Below are 17,494 nucleotides of genomic sequence, written 5' to 3'. Positions count from 1 at the left end.
TGTTTTAGTGTCATCTGCAAACTTACTAACCATGCCTTGTACATTCTCATCCAAATCGTTGATATAGATGACAAACAACAATGGGCCCAGCGCCGACCCCTGAGGCACACCACTAGTCACAGGCCTCCAGCCCGAGAAACAACCTTCTACCATCACCCTCTGCTTTCTACCATCAAGTCAATTGTGTATCCAATTAGCCAGCCCTCCCTGGATTCCATGTGATTTAACCTTCCAGAGCAGCCTACCATGTGGAACCTTATCAAAGGCTTTACTGAAGTTGATATAAACCATGTCTACCGCCCTGCCCTCATCAATCTTCTTGGTCACATCATCAAAAAGCTCAATGAAGGTCATAAGACATGATTTCTCATGCACAAAGCCATGCTGACTAACCTTAATCAACCCCTGTCTGTCCAGCCAGATGTACGTATACCTTATCCCTTAGAATGCTTTCCAGTAACTTACCTACCACAGATGTTAGATTTATTGGCCTATAGTTCCCAGGTTTTTCTTTTCTTCCCTTCTTAAGTAAAGGCACAACATTTGCTACCCTCCAGTCTACCAGCACCTCACCCATGGCTAACGATGATGCAAATATTTCAACCAGGGCTCCTGCAATTTCTCTTCCAGCCTCCCACAGTGTTCATGGATATACCTGGTCAGGCCCTGGAGACTTGTCTACCTTCATACCTTAAGACATCCTGCACCTTCTCTATTGTAATGCAGGCTATCCCTAAAACCTCGGTATTTACTTTCCCCAGTTCTGAAGTCTTCATGTCTTTCTCCATAGTAAAAACAGAGGAGAAATATTCATTTAAGGACCTTTCCCACCTCCTGTGGCTCCACACAAAGGTGTCCCCTTTGGTCTTTGAGGGGCCCTATTCTCTCCCTATTACTCTTTTTCCCTTAATAGACACAAAATCTGTTTGGATTTTCCTTAATCTTCTCTGCCAAAGTTATCTCATGCCCCCTTTTTGCCCTCCTGATTTCCTTCTTGAGTACACTCCTGTGTCCCCTATACTCCTTCAGGATTTGCCTGATCCCAGCTGCCTGTACCTGACCCATGCCTCCTTTTCTTGGCCAGGGCCTCAATATCCCTCGTCATCCAGGGTTCCCTACTCCTACCAGCCTTGCCCTTCTCTCTAACAGGAACATGCAGACATTAGGCTCTCACTATCTCATCTTTGAAAGCCTTTCGCTTCTCTGTGATTCTTTTGCCTGCAAACAACCTACTCCAATCAACTTTTGCAAGCTCCTGTCTCATACTATCAAAATTCGCCTTGACCCAGTCTAGAACTTGAACCTGTAGACCAGTTCTGTCCTTTTCCATAACTATTTTAAAACTAACAGAACTATGGTCACTGGCCCCAAAGTGCTCCCCCACTGTCATTTCAGTCACCTGCCCTACCCTATTACCCAAGAGTGGGTCAAGCTTTGCCCTCTCCCTAGAAGGGCCCTCCAAATATTGCCCAAGGAAAGTTTCCTGAACACACTTAACAAATTCCACCCCATCTAAGCCCTTAACAGTATGGCAGTCCCAGTCTATGTTAGGAAAGTTTAAAATCCCCTACTATGACAACTCTATTATTCTTGCAACTCTGCACAATCTCCCTGCATACCTGTTCTTCTAATTTCCATTGACTATTTGGGGGCAGGTAGTACGTACGATCCCAACAGTGTGATTGTCCCCTACTTATTTCGCAGCTCCACCAATAAAGCCTCACTGAAAGATCCTTCAGTAATTTCATCTCTGACCACTGCTGTGACATTCCCCTTAATTAAAAGTGCAACTCCCCCTCCTCTCTTTCCTCTGCCTCTATCCCACCTAAAGCACCTCTACCCCAGAACATTAAGCTGCCAGTCCTGTCCCTCCCTTAGCCATGTTCCAGTTCCACACAACTATTCAAGCAAGTTCATCTGCCTTACCTGCCAGACCTCTTGCATTGAAATAAATGCAATTTAATCCAATAGGCTTCCTTGCTCCCTGCCATTCTCCTGCCTGTCATGCCTATTCAGCTTGCTGTCACTGACTTTTGAATCACTTTCCAACCTCTCATTTGCCTCCCTGATGATTGGGATCCCAATCTAGTTTAAACCCACCCAAGTAGCACTAGCAAATCTGCCTGGCAGGATATTGGTCCTCCTCCAGTTGTAGGTACAATGTATATTGGATCTGAATATATTCTTAAAAATAGATGAAGAAGCTCCATTAAGCACAAGGTATCTTTTCTCCGACTCTTCCCATGCGCTCTCCATGAGAGAGTGCAGCATTTCTGGTGTGGTATTCTGTGAATGATCCTTGGTTCCTTGCACCCCCTGCTGTTCACTGAAATTAGTGTAACACCAACAGTCTGTAAGTCTGGACACCTTCAAAAGGAAATCGGGTTCCATGAATTAGATGGCATTACAACTTGTAAGAAAGCAGCCCACTCCTACCGTTATCCTCCAGATCCCACCCTCCCAAAAAGATTAAATCACAGTATTTAGTCTCTGTATTTTTCTTTAAATTTGCTGAATGCTCTCATCTAGATGTAGGGGTATTAAAGGCAGAAGAATTAAATGCATTCTTATTTTTGGTACACTCAAACTGGATATGACAAGGTTGGATACAGAACCATTTCTTTGCTCTGCTCCATTCCCAGCAATATATCAAAGCACTGTATGTGTTTTTTTTCAAACCACATGAGATGCAGCACCTGTCCTTTCAGCTCTTCTCTTCCCACCATCAGGGACCCAAACAGTCCATGCAGGTGAAGCAGCAATTCATCCAACGTAGTGTGCTGCTTTCAGTGTTCACAGTGCTATCTCCTCTCCATCAAAGAAACCAAGTGTAGTTTTGGGGGGTGATCCCTCGGCGGAGCATCGACATTCATTCCATAGAATCGGCCCTCTGCTCCCAGTTGCCTGCTACTGTAGCTCTCCAACCCGCTCCCACTCGGACCATTCTGTCTCTGGCTTTGTGCATGAGGTCCAGCACAAGCCTGAGGAAGAACATTTCATCTTTCATGATCTTCCAGCTGTCCCGACTAAGTTCAGAATTCTGCAACTTTAGGTAACTTGCTTTCTCTCTCTGTGTCAGAACTGGCCTTTTTTGCTGTAAATCATCCACCTGTGATATTGGTTCAGTTTTTCTCTCACTGTTAGTACACCATGACATGCTGGGCATGTCCCACAGCCTGCTATTAGCAGCATATAACACAGATACAGAACCATAAACACTTCCTAACTAGCTCCATTAACCCCTTTGACTGGGCAGCTCATCACCATGAAACCTTAACCTCACCCTATCGCAGATAGAACATGGAACAGTACAGCTCAGGAACAGGCCCTTTGGCCCATGATGTCGGTGGTGAACATGATGCCGAATTAAATTAAATCTCTTCTGCCTGTATATGATCCATATCTTTCCATTCTCTGCATATTCAAGACATCAAGGGTCCAGAGGCAGCATGTTCCTGTTAGGATGAAGGGTAAACCTGGCAAGTTTAGGGAACCCCAGCTGACAAGAGATATTGAGGCTCTGGTCAAGATAAAGAAGGAAGCATGCATTGGGTTTAGGAGGTCGGGGATTACTGAATCCCTTGATGACTATAAAAAGATTAAGAATACACTTGAGGGAAATCAGAGGAGGGCAGAGAGAGGGTATGAGATGGATCTGGCCAGTAAGGTTAAAGAAAATCCCAAGAGGTTCTATATCTGTATAAAGAGTAAAAGGTAGGCTAGGGAGAGAGTAGGTCCCCATAGAGATCAGTAGGGCCGCCTATGTTTTGAGCCACAGGAAATGAGTGGGATTTTTAACAAATATTTCTCCTCCATGTTTACTGAGGAGAAAATCATGATTGCTCAAGAGATTTTCCCTTATGTGGTGATGTTTTGGAGAATATTCATATAACCAGGGAGGAGTATTTGCAGCCTTACAGTGCATTAAGGTGGATAAATCCCCAGGGCCTGATCGAGTGCATCTTCTGACTTTGTGGGAAGCTAGAGAAGAAACTGAGGAGGCCTTTGCAGAGATATTTGCTTCATCATTGGCCACTGGTGAAGTTCCCGAAGACTGAAAGGTGGCTAATGTCGTTCTGTTCTTTAAGGGTTGCAAGGACATGCCTGGGAACGACAGGTCAGTCAGCCTGACATCAGTAGTGGGGAAGTTACTGGAGGGAATTCTGAGGGACAGGATCTACCAGCATTTGGATAGACAGAGTCTGATTAGAAGGATTCCACATGGCTTTATGCATGAGAAGTCATGTCTGATGAATCTTTTAGAGTTTTTATTGAAGAGATAACCAAAAAAGTAGATGAGGGGAGGGTAGCGGACGTTGTCTATTTGGACTTTACCAAGGCCTTCGATAAGGTCCTGCATGGTAGGCTGGTCCGGAAGGTTGGGTCCCATGGAATCCAGTGAGAGCTAGGTAGGAGGATTCAAGATTAGCTCGGAGGTAGGAAGTAAAGGGTGGTGGCTGAAGGTTGTTTCTCAGAATGGAGGCCCATGACTAGTGGTGTGCTGCAGGGATCGATGTTAGGACCCTTGGTATTCGTTATTTATATAAATGATTTGGATGCGAAGGCACAAGGCTTGATCAGTAGTTTGCAGATGACACAAAATTAGGAGGTGTTGTTGATAGTGAAGAAGCATTTTCGTAGATTACAGGGGGATCTTGATCAGTTAGGGAAGTGGGCCGAGGAGTGGCAAGTGGATTTCAATGCAGATAAGTGTGAGGTGATGCATTTTGGAAAGTCAAACCAGCGTAGGACTTACAGTATGAATGGTAGGGCACTAGGGAGTGTAATGGAACAGAGGGACCTAGGAATACAAGTGCATAGTTCGTTGAAAGCGGCATCACAGGAATAAGGGTGGTGAAAAAGCCACTTAGCATGCTTTCCTTCATCAGTCAGGACATTGAGTATAGGAGTTGGAACATTATGTTGCAGTTGTATAAGTTGTTGGTGAGGCCACACTTGGAGTACTATGTATAGTTTTGATCAACCTCTTATAGGAAGGACGTGGGTAAACTGGAAAGAGTGCAGAAAAGATTTACGAGGATGTTACCAGGACTCGAGGACCTGAGTTATAGGAAGAGGTTGTCCAGGCTAGACCTTTATTCCTTGGAACGTAGAAGCAACCTTATAGAGGTGTTTAAAATTAAGAGATGCACAGATAAGGTGGATGGTAACAGTCTTTTCCCCAGGGTAGGGGAGTCCAAAACTAGGGAGCATAGGTTTAGGGTGAGAGGGGAAAGACTTAAAAAGGACCTGAACGGCAACTTTTTCACACAGAATGAGCTGCCAGAGGATTTGGTTGAGGCAGGTACAGTAGTATCATTTAAGAAGCATTTGGAATGGTACATGGAGGGACAGGGCTTAGAGGGATATGGGTCAAACACAGGAAATTGAGACTAGCTGGGTGGACAACGTGGTCGGCATGAACTGGTTGGGCCAAAGGGCCTGTATCCATTCTGTATTGTTCTATGATTCTGTATTCATGTGTCTGTCTAACAGCCTCTTAAATGCCACCATCATATCTGCTTCCACCACTACCCCAGCAACCTGTTCCAGGCACCAACCACTCTCTGTGTAAAAATTTAAAAAAACTTGTCCTGCACATCTCCTTTAAGTTTCCCCCCCTCACCTTAAATGCATGTGCTGTAGTACTTGACATTCCTACCCTAGGAAAAGAGACAGATTGTCTATGCCTCTCATAATTTTATAAACTTTTATCAGGTCCCCTAAGCCTCCAAAGCTCCAGAGGAAACAACCCAAGTTTGTCTAAACTCTCCTTTATAGCTCAAACCCTCTAATCCTGGTAAACTTTTTCTGCACCCATTCCAAAGCCTCCACATCCTTCCTGTAATGGGGCAGCCAGAATTGCACGCAATACTCCAAGGGCCACCTAACCAAAGTTTTATATAGCTGCAGCATGACCTCCTTATTCTCATATTCAAAGCCCCGACCATGAAAGCAAGCATGCTATACGCCCTTTATATTCCCTTTGTCCTAACCATCCCTCCCACCACCTTCTCTGCAACTCAATACTACCTTTCCCAGTTCTGACGAAGTCTTCAATTTGAAATGTTAACTCTATTTCTCTTTCCATTGATGTTGCCTGACCTGCTGAATGTTTCCAGCATTTTCAGATTTTATTTCATTTTTTTTCAATATATCTCACTAGCATTCCTGGCGGTCTCCCTGTTTGAGGCTGCTGAATGTCAATCATTTTTGACTGTGAAATTTCATTCAATAGGACATAGTTCAAGAATGACTAAATACATTTCAATTGAGACCTTGAGTTCAATAGAAAGCAAGCCTTGCATTCTCATGTGTCTGGGATGGAATCAGACTCTGAAATGAAAGGGCAACATTCCATCTCTTTGAACCACTTGATCATTATAGTCATTCAGTCTCTTTGACCATATTTGAGACGTGGATAGTTTGTGTACCATTTTGTGCCACATAGTTCTAAATTATAGCTGCTTTGTGCATAGGTAGGAATTAAAATGAAGACTGCCTAAATTAGTTTTTACAGATCCCTTACAGCTATCAAAGTGGGGGTATTTTCATCCTCTTGGAGAGTTTCAGAACCTATTTCCCTGAGAATAGTGTGCTTATCCTGCTGTACACCTAAATCCTGCTGCTCTTAATTGTGCAATGAAGTGCAAGAGAGAAGTATTTTATATTAACATTATTCATTTCTTGTTTCAAGATGTATGTCACATTGGGGTTCTCTTTTTTTTCTGTAAAGGCACACACTGACCAGACATCAGTACTATTTGCAGTTGCGAAGGGATATATTAGAGGAGAGGTTGCATTGCAACAATGAAACAGCCTTGCTTCTTGCTTCATTGGCTCTTCAATCTGAATTTGGGGACTACCAACCAGAGGTACACCTCCACTTACTGCTCTGTGGTTCTGAATAAGCAACAGATGAAGTCTTCATCTTGTAATATTTTCTCTTTGCTATATTTTTGCTCATTCCTAACTCTTGGCTTTGCAGATTTGAACAGGTATATATTAACCAAACTCGCCTGTGGAGAAGCTGAAGGGACTGAGTGGAAAGTCAGGTTTACAGCATGCACAATGTCAGACTTTGTTCACTACAATGCAGAGTAAAATTGAAAGAAGTACAACAATATGTTCCCTTTAGGTGACTTTACTAAATCTATCATTACAAATTAAAAACTGCTTAAATGACCTAGACTTTTTGGGTCAGTCGTGAGAAAACGACGCTCACCCGCATAAAAGCGGCCTGTGAATGTGGGTATCTCTACAGGTAATCTGTGTCAATCAAATTGAAAAACCCAGACAGACAGCAAAGCAGGAAGTAGAAATAGGAAATCAAAATAAAGACTGGAGTTGCATGGGATTGAGGTAAAATTCAAATAGGGAAAAACATAATTTAATTTTTCAATTTAAAATTGCACATGCTATGTTTTTCAGAGAATTTTTCAAAGCCAGGGAGGTTATTCAGCAAAATTTGCTTGATTGAGCAAGTTAAACCTTGTCCTTCCTTTGTGTTCATTTTGATATAAGTGGGTAATTAGCCTGTTCATCATATTACAGCAGTTAATCAATTTATGTGAGGGTTCTATCTGTGAAGAGCCCAACAACACAGCGAGCGGAGGGGTAGCATTCACTGAGAGAACTTTAACTGCAAATGTGTGGATGAAATTGCCCTTGGCTGCAACCCAACACCCTCTCACATGTGGGCAATGTTCAAACAGCAAACTTGCTGCTCCACAGAATGTGATGGAGCAGAGCATTAATGTAATGAAAGAATATATCCTAGCTGAAGGGCTTGGAAGCAGAGCTACAGCATATAGTGGCGCTGGTAGCAGACCTAGTGATTAGCTGAATATTGTAAACATCACCACTGTGACGGCTTAACACCAGCTACCAGCCAAGCAAAGAGCGGCTGCAGAACAGTGGAAGTTGGTTTTAGCAAGAAATAATAGGGAATACTAACAGATTACTATTATTAATATAGAAAAATCCAGGTCAATATCATAAATGGGGAAATGAAATCAAGTCTTAGAGAGAAATGCAGCAGTAAATTGACAGTTGAGTATTTTAAAAGCAGCATTAAGAATGGCACCAGAAGAGGGAGGAGGAGGAGTAAAGGGTTTTTGGTAGGATACCACATATATCCAGGAGTTCAGGTGGAAATTCTACCATGTCAGCCTTGGGAAAGGACTGTATGTGAGCAGCCTACACGTCAATAAGGATGTCCTTGTTGCAAGATTCTACTGGTGCAACCAGAGCTGCCACCTCAGACCAATGCAACTTTGCCAGAAACTGTAAAGGTCACTGAGGTCGTCAGGTTTCATGTACCAGGCTCCTGGAGTTGGGGATAATTTCAATGTCTTGCAATTTGTCTTCCACTTTTGCATAATAGGGGAATTACTTTCTGTGTTCTAAGAAACTAGAATATATTTCCTCTGCCTTTGCTAGAAAGCAGCAGGTAGAGTGACTGTGCAGCATTGCAAGGATTGTGAGCTTCTCCATGGGTCAGGGTGCTGTTGACTGCGTGTAAATTATATTGAAGTGGCTGCACTCATTTCAGAGATTTATTCCAAGTGAAAGGTAGCACTGCTGTCTCACAGCTCCAGGGACCCTGGTTCGATCCTGACCTTGGGTGGTGTCTTTGCAGAGTTTGTACATTCTCCCCATGACTCTGTCAGTTTCTGCTGTGTGCACTGGTTTCCTCCCACATCCCAAAGATGTATTAGTGGATTAATTGGTGACTGTAAATCACCCCTTAATGTGGGTAGGTGGCAAAAGAATCAAAGGGAAGTTGATGGGCACATGTGAGAGGGAATAACTTGGAAGGAAGGGAAATGGGACTGATGGGAATGCTCTGCTGGCAGAAGGATTGGTCTCAGCATGGGTCACCTGTGTCATAATTAGTGAATCAGTAAACACTGACTTGGAAACAAAGTCTGGTGTAGCTCCCATGTGGCTGTCCCCATGACCTTCCAGAGTTGACTATCCAATTTATCTCCTTTTAAAAATTAAAATGAGACAAAAATGACAACCGTGTGGCTAATGATATGTTTCCATGATGGGCAGATGGAGCCCATGTTTTTTCCTTGTGTTTCCACCTCTCGCCCTCCAGCCTCTGCCTCCTAAATTTCCCCATTGCTCCTCCCCCACCAGGTTCCATCTGTCCATCATCTCCCACCTCACCTTGTTCCACCTATCACCTACAGCCCCCGTTTCACCACCCCCCTCACCTTGCCTCTATACTGACTGTCTTCCCTGTACACTTCCAGTCCAGGTGGAAGATATCACCCTGAAATGTGAACAATCCCTTTGTCTCCACAGATGCCTCTTGACCCACTGACCTCCTAAAGCAGTTTGTGTTTTGCTCCAGATTCCAGCATCTGCAGTCTCTTGTGTCTCCGACAAGATAATCAAGCTGAATTTAGAAAGAATATAAGTGGGTAAAAGAGGCGGTATGAGAATAGATTGGTAGCCTACTTATAAATGAGCCTATAATTTATCCGGATAGACAAAGGAAGAACATGGCACTTCACAGATTTTAAACACTGTATAACTGAGCTACTAAACTGGAATTTTGCTTGTATTCACTCAATATGAGGACACTAATGTATCAGTAAAAAAGTTGGTAGTAGCAGTTTTGGAAAGAATACAAGTAAATAAAAATGGGGTACTCAAGAAAAAAAATGGTGGCGCGTACTTAAAATGTTGGTAGTCCTCAAAGTAGAAAAGTTGCCTGGTCTAGATGGGCTATATTCTAATTTACAGTGGCAAGCAAAAGTGAAACTTATAGAGGCTTCATCTACAACAATCCAGCAAAAGCATCAGGGTACTGTCAGAGGACTGGAATGTTGTAGATACTCCAGCACAGATTAAAAAGGGGAAATGGGCAAAACCTGGCAACTACACAATAATCAGTCTAAAATCCATAGTGGGAAAAAGAAAACACAGCATAGATTTGTTAAAGGTCCATTATGTTCCAATTGAATTCTTTGATGGAGGTAGCTTGGTTGATGTTCTGTGTATGATTTTTTTTCCCCCAAAAGGTATTTGGCAAGATACAACATATTAGACTTGTTACTTAGCAAAATTGAAGCCTATAGGATCAATTGGACAGTACCAATCTGGAAAAGAAATTAATTGACAAATGGAAAATAGAGAGTAGTTGGGATTTTCTTCAGATTGAAAGGCGGTACAGTGTGCCCCTGTGCTATGGAGGAGTTGCATTCCCAGAAAAACATCTGTATCATGATTTTCTGTAATGTGAACATTTTTCCCCATTGAATCCCATGTTATAAGGGGAGGTGCATTCCTACAGGAAGTTTTTCTCTAATGCCCCTGCAGCTGCGTGGTGTATACTGATAGTATTGTGGGCTGAAGAGAAAGGGTTGTTTTATTACCTAGAAATGATGTTGCATTGTTTGATAAAGTATTGTCATACAAGTATCAACAGGAGAGATTGCCTTGCCAGTTTACAAAGCAAATCTCTTAAGTGGCCTCGCACTATGAACTGGCAGCCTGCGATCGTTGACCTTGGTAAACTAGTTCAGTTCTCTGTATACCTATCTTGTCTGTTTATTTATTTATTTATTTCACATAAATTCCATATGAGTGAATTTTTAAAGGCTGCTTTTTTGTGGGATGTGTGGAGCAATCTTTATTTCAAACCTACTCGGGACCCCTGTCTTACTCTTCCATCTCCATCAATCACTCACCTTCTCACAGCAACTGCAGAAAATGCAATACCTGTCCTTTTACCTCTTCTCTTCCTACCCAAATGTTCCTTCTGGGTGAAGCAGCAATTTATATTCACTTCCTCTAATGTACTGAATAACATTTGGTTTTCACAATATGGTCTCCTCTGCAATAGGGCATCCAAATGCAGATTGTGTGACTGCTTTGTGGAGCACCTAAATTCAGTTTTCAGGGGTAAACCTGAGCTTCAAGTTGCCTGACATTTGATTTTCCATCTCGCATCCACTGTGATCTATCCATCTGAAGCTCTTTCTAGAGATACTGCCTGATCTGCTGATTGCATTTCTGTAGTTTTATTTTTTGTGATGTGCACCAGTATTAACAACAGTGTTGGTTCAGTAACGAGTGCTGTCTTTTTTAAATTTGAGAGAGTATCTGTACAAATGTACTAATATTTGGATAAAAGTTTGAAAACTTCTGAAAGCTTCAGTTGAGTGAGAAAGTGTATCCATTCCTCATCCCCGAAATAAAATTGTTCCAAACTATATTTTGTCTTGAAAGTATTAAATTGCATCTTTTCAGATTCACGGGAGAAGTTATTTCCGGCTCGAGCATTATTTGCCAGTTGGAGTGATGGAGTCCTTGGATCAGTCTTACATGAAGGAAGAACTGCCTAAGTTACACATCACATATTGTGGAGCCACCGAAGCAGAATCTGAGCTTGAGTTTCTTAAGGTGATCCATTCTAACATGGAAAATGTGGGGAAGCATTGGAGTGGAGAGCAGCATTTTTATTTTTGTTGATCATGGTTAGAGTAAGATATTATTTGAATGCTTATGTCATTCACCCCTAAAATTTGGACCATTTCAATTAGATAGTGAAATAATCTTTGACCTTTTCATGAGGTTGTGCTGATGATAACTTGCACAAAGGGAAAAAGCTGTGTTCAGTTTTGAAACTCTTTAACTTTAGTAAAATCAGATTATTAGTTCAATTGGTAAAAGGTGCATGTTACTCTTCAATTATGTTGTTAAATGCATATATTAGAGCAGTCAACAGTAAGGCAGTCAGAAGGTGAAAATGTTATTTTTGTGCCAGATTGCTACATTTAGAGACTTGTTAAGTGGGTTCTGAAGGTGAAATTGAAGTGTTAATGTGCATTTCTGCAGTTGGTTAATAGTGAAAACTGAATTCTTGTGTGTATGCTGTTCTCTGGCCAATGAGATTTGAGTACCTAACTATATTACGAAAGAACTCCCGATTGCATTATGCCTTTCTAACCTTAGAAATAGTTGTTTAAGGAATAGTATAACAAACTACTTTGAAGTACTTCATGGTAAGCGAACACAATTGAATAAGTACAAAGATCTTTGAGGTGTACATTTGCAGAGAACTGCACACCATTAAATTGATGGTGTGCTGAAAAGAAGGACCACTACTGCAGACATTCAAAGTCCAGAATAGGTACCATCAATGCTGTCTCTAAGGTATTCCTCTGAATTTTCTCTTTATTACACTGTCAGTTGTTTAGAGTTACAGTTAAAGCAGTCACTGTAAGCACCACATGTAAATGAAAGTACATGTTGCACAGCAGTTTGAAGAAGCATTGGTAGGAATGGATTCTTGAGGCATGTGCATTTCTTTGTTTCCTATGTGTTGGTGAACATTGTGATAGTCATCCATTAATTGCACGCATGGCGGTTGAGTTCCAGACTGTTGATTTCATCAGTGAAGCTTATAACAGGATGGGCCTTACCCTAAACATGTGGATGTTAAAGGTCCTTCACCAACTTGTCCCACCACACAACACTGATCCCAACAATCAAGTTCTAAAATGAGATCCATATTAACCAAGGTAACTTCTCATACTTTGGGAACCACCCCTCATCAAGACGGATGTTAATAGTGAACTCCACTAATGCCTCTGGTGCACCAGAATGGCTATCAGCCATCTGAGCAAAAGTGTTCTAAAACAAAACTGGCATCAACTGCATGGTTTGCCAGGCAGCAGTGATCCCTGCTCTCCTGATGGCGTGCTTGAAAGAAAGAGCACCTACAGTAGACATTCAAAGTCTGGAACAGGTACCATCAACGGTGGCTCCACAGAATCCTTCAAATACATTGGCGGGATGGGCAAACTGCTGTCTTCTGCCAGGCTGGTGTCCCTAGCATTCAGGCTGTGATCTCAACCACTCCCACACCAAGCACCAGATTCCTGAAAACTTCATACTGCTCTAAATTCCATCACAGCAAATGTCTTCTGGGAGGTCAGAGAAAATGCTGTAATGTTTTCCTCAAAATTTAATTGAGAAAGTGCAAAATCCTCACTGAGTAATGGAAATCCCTGCATCAAGATCTGCTAAACTGATGGAAAATAATCTGAGAAGGCTATGTCTGCAGGAAGTATGTCCAGTTGCAGTTGCTGTCAGACTGCATGGATTGGTTGAAGCAGCAGTTGGACTCACTCCGGAGCATACAGGTGGCAGAGATGAGTTCATAGATAGTAGTTTCAGGGAGGTGGTCACACCAAAGATTCAGCAAGAGAGGAAATTTCTGGAGCCTTGACAGAGATCTTCATATTCTCTTTGGTCACAGGCAAGGTCCTAGAGGGCTGGAGAATAGCCATTGTTGTTCCTCTGTTTTAAGAAGAGCAATAACGACAAACCAGGAAATTATAGGCCATTGAGCCTTACATTCAATGGTAGGGAAATTATTGGAGAAGGTTCTTAGGGATAGAATCTACTCCCCTCTGGTAAAGCATAGACTTATTAGGGATAGTCATTATGGCTTTTTGCATGGGAAGTTGTGTCTTACAAATTTGATTGAGTTTTTTGAGGAGATGGCAAAGATAATTGATGAGGGCAGGGCAGTTAATGTTGTATATATGGACTGTAGTAAAGCTTTCGACAAGATCCCTCCTGATAGGCTGATCCAGAAGATTAAGACACATGGATCCATAGAGACTTGGTAGGTTGGATTCAAAACTGCCTGTGAGCAGTGGTGTTCTGCAAGGATCAGTGCTGGGACCTCTGTTTTTTGTGTGTGTGTGTGTGTGTGTGTGCATGTGAATCTATATATAGCATATTATATATGCTATTTATATATAGGTGGGCTGATTAGCAAGCTTGCAGATGACATAATAAATGGCAGAGTTGTGGATAGTGAGGAAGGCTGTCAAAGGATTCAGCAGCATATAGACCACCTGAAAATGTGGGCGGAGAAATCGCAGATGAAGTTTAGTCAAAGTCGAGTTTATTGTCATATGCACAAGTACATGTGTGCACAGGTGCAATGAAAAACTTACTTGCAGCAGCATCACAGGCACAGAGCATCAGATGAGCAGCATTCATAAGAAAAAACATAAATTAAACACAATTTTTACAAGGAAGAACATAATTAGACCAAAAAAATGTCCATTTTAGTGCAAACTGATCTTTTGCCTTTCACACCTGAAAACTGCAGTGGAAACTGCTGCAGTAAGCAATGTGCTTTTAAGTCATTTAAATGAATTAGTTTAATCTAGACAAGTGTAAGGTGTTGCACTTTAGGAGGTCAAATGCAGGAGGAAAGTATACAGTAAATGGCAGGACCCTTAGAAGCATTGATGTACAGAGGGATCTTGGGGCGCAAGTCTGTAGCTCCCTGAAAATGGCAACAGAAGTAGGTGAGGTGGTAAAGAAGGTGTACAGCATGCTTGCCTTCATCGCTTGGGGTATTGAATATAAAAGTTGGGAAGTCGAGTTACAATTGTATGAAACTATGGTTAATCCACTTTTGAAATTCTGTGTGCAGTATAGGAAGGATGTGGAGACTTTGAAGAGTGTGCAGAAGAGGTTCACCAGGATGTTGCCTGGATTAGGAAGTATTAGCCATAAGGAGAGGTTGAACAAACTTGGATTGTTTTCTCTGGAGCAGGTAGATAGTCAGTCTTTTTCCCAGTGTGGAAATGCCAAATGCTAGAAGGGTTAGATAGTGTGAGGGTGGTTTGATGGACGGCACAACATGGTGGGCCGAAGGGCCTGTTTTGTGCTTTATGGTTCTATGCTTCTAAGGCTGAACTTTAAGATGAGAGGGGGAATCTTTAAAAGAAATTTATGAGACAAGTTTTTGTTACACTGAGAGTGGTAGGTGCCTGGAACATGCTGCCAGGGGAAGTGGCAGAAGCAGAAACAATCACAACATTTAAGATGCATTTAGACAGGCACATGAGCAGCTCGGGAATGGAGAGATATAGACCATGTGCATGTGGAAGGGTTGGATTGACATTGATATCATGGGCCATAGGGTCTGCTCCTTGGCTATACTGTTCTATGTTCCAAGACATCAAGCATTTCTAGTCTCTTCAGGAACATGTGGAGGATAGGTGCAAACAGTAAAAAGAGCAAGTGACATCCCAAACACCCCACCCATTCATCTCATCAGTCTCTGCTTGCCCCATCTGTGGCAGAGTCTGCAGACCCCAAAAAGCCCATTAATCATCTCAGAATCGACAGAAGTATAGCGGAAGCAAGACATTCTCAATCCTGAGGGACTGTCTAAGAAGAAGATTTTCGAAAATCCAGTGGAGATGACATCAATTACTGAGAGATCACTGTGATAAAATGTTATATTCATGCATTTGGCCTATTGCCACCAATCGGCTAATGATAATGTTTTTATGGAGCTGAATCTAAATTTTCATTAGCATTCCCGAACTGTTGTGTATAACATTGGACCTCAGTGTATTTTTTTTCTTTAAGTCCTTTTGAACATGTGCTTATTTATATGTGACTTTGTTTTTTTAACATGACTTTCAGGTATGTCAGAAACTGCCTGAGTACGGAGTGCTGTTCTATCGGGTTCTACCAGAAAAGAAATCTCAAACTGGAATAAATCTAGGCATTTGTTCTAAAGGTGTAATTGTTTATATGATACAAAATGGGGCAAGAACAGAAATCCTTCGGTTTCCATGGAGAGATACAAAAAAAATCTCCTTCAATGTAAGTGTACTTCAGCTCTGATGTATCATTTACAGCAGCTAAGGCTGGTTTATTATTCCTGATGAAAGGTCTCAACCTGAAACATCAACAGATGCTGTCTGACACAGCCTGAGTTCCTCCACCAGTTTGTTGTTTGCTCCAGATGCCAGCATCTGCAGTCTTTTGTGTCTCTGGTTTATTATTTTACACATTTTACATGCTCATGGTGTTCTATCAGATATTGATGTTGAAAACCTTTTTAATGAAGATTGAAAGCAATTGGACAAAATAAACTACATCAAAGATGTATTTTGCACATTTGCAAAAAGACATTTCTACAAAAATAATGAGTGGGAAAAAGTGAAAGATTAAAATATTGCAGTTATTATTTATAGAAGAATTTGCCTTTTGATTTCTTAGATTGTTTAAGTCTTACCTAGATTAAGTTCAGTTTGATGTAATGGAGGGATTGGTACTTTCATTCAGCTCTCTAATGAAGGAAAGGAGAATGAAGAACTTCATTTCCAGAATCTGTTTTGGATTGAAGTTGATTTCAGAGCTGAAGCAACAGTTGTAACCCTCAAATCAACCCGGTACCCCACTCTTTTAAACTAAGTTCACTGAACACTGAAGAATTTTGCAGTCCTAATGCTTTCCCTGTTATTTCTTCAGCCAAAAAATGTTAATTGATTTATCTACAAATTTCTCTTACTTTGACATTTTTTTTCTAGTTGTGCTTCAGTCATTTGAAAACAAATAACTTTCTCAACATGACTTGGATTGATTTGGAAGCAGGCATTAGTGCTTGTTCTTTTTTAGTTGATAGGGAATAGAGCAATTGTAAAATTATCTGATTTAAGTTGTTCATTAAAGTTACCTATTAAGTTATAAGTGAACAAAATTGTGTAGTGTTGATTGTGATTTCATTTCTTTTGGATAAATGTTTTATATTAGAATGCAAATAAAGTTTTCATTGTGTTGAGGTACTGAAATATTCTACCAATTTCTGCTCCATTCCAAACCCAATATTGTCTTCCTCATTTATGCAGAGAAAGAAGATCACATTACAAAACACTTCAGATGGCATTAAACATCTGTTTCATACAGATAGCAGCAAGACCTGTCAATATCTCTTGCATTTAGTCTCATCTCAGCACAAATTTCAACTGCAGATGAGGGCACGGAAGAACAGTCAAAACATGGATGAAATTGGTATGGGTGCAACTATTTTTCATTTCTTGTGCTCTGTTGAGCCTTTTGGTGTGAAAATAAGTATTTTCCTAACTTTTTCAATCATATGATTAAGAATTGGAAAGAAAATGTTACATGATTAAAATATTCCCCTTGTTTCTCTATTTAACTTCCTGTTTGTCAGTACCATTTTAAATGAGATTACTGCTGATACCATGCCACTGATTATAATACAGACACCTTTAATGTGGAGTATACAGTACTCTAGTATTTTAAAATCCCTCTACCTGGTGCAAAAGGCAGTGAAGAGTGATGGAAAAGAACATGTAGTGGATTATCAGAAAAGTAAATGAGTTATTTATCATGATTAAAATAACATTGAGATACACAAATTCAATTGCTCCGTTTTTCACCAGTGCTACACTAAAGTTTACAGGTTCAGGTAAAATGTTTTCAAGTCTCTGTATGTTGTTGTTTAATCTTTTCAGAAATAATATGAGTGTGGTTGTGATATTATGAGTTAAATAGAGATATAGTCTGGTAGCAATGGTTGCACAGTTGCTTATCAATTTAGCAAAAGGTGGCAAAATGGGGAGGTAGCCAAAGATGGCCATTGGAATTGCAATTTACAAAACTAGTTGAGTAATAAGTTTGTTTT

The 17,494-nt window shown here is 41.1% G+C and overlaps 1 protein-coding gene across 1 annotated transcript in view; it reads left to right on the top strand.

Moving 5' to 3' along the window:
• ptpn13 (protein tyrosine phosphatase non-receptor type 13) overlaps positions 1-17,494 on the top strand; it is a 210,003-nt gene that overhangs the window by 102,117 nt on the left and 90,392 nt on the right. The window contains 4 exon segments of the mRNA XM_052039324.1: positions 6,737-6,875; positions 11,269-11,421; positions 15,484-15,666; positions 16,695-16,857. Coding sequence (XP_051895284.1) covers positions 6,737-6,875; positions 11,269-11,421; positions 15,484-15,666; positions 16,695-16,857 — 638 coding nt within the window.

The sequence above is a fragment of the Pristis pectinata genome, chromosome 2 (genome assembly GCF_009764475.1).
Source record: "Pristis pectinata isolate sPriPec2 chromosome 2, sPriPec2.1.pri, whole genome shotgun sequence".
Lineage (NCBI taxonomy): Eukaryota > Metazoa > Chordata > Chondrichthyes > Rhinopristiformes > Pristidae > Pristis > Pristis pectinata.
Note: the sequence above shows the minus strand (reverse complement) of the source record. Positions and strands in the feature narration are given on the sequence as shown.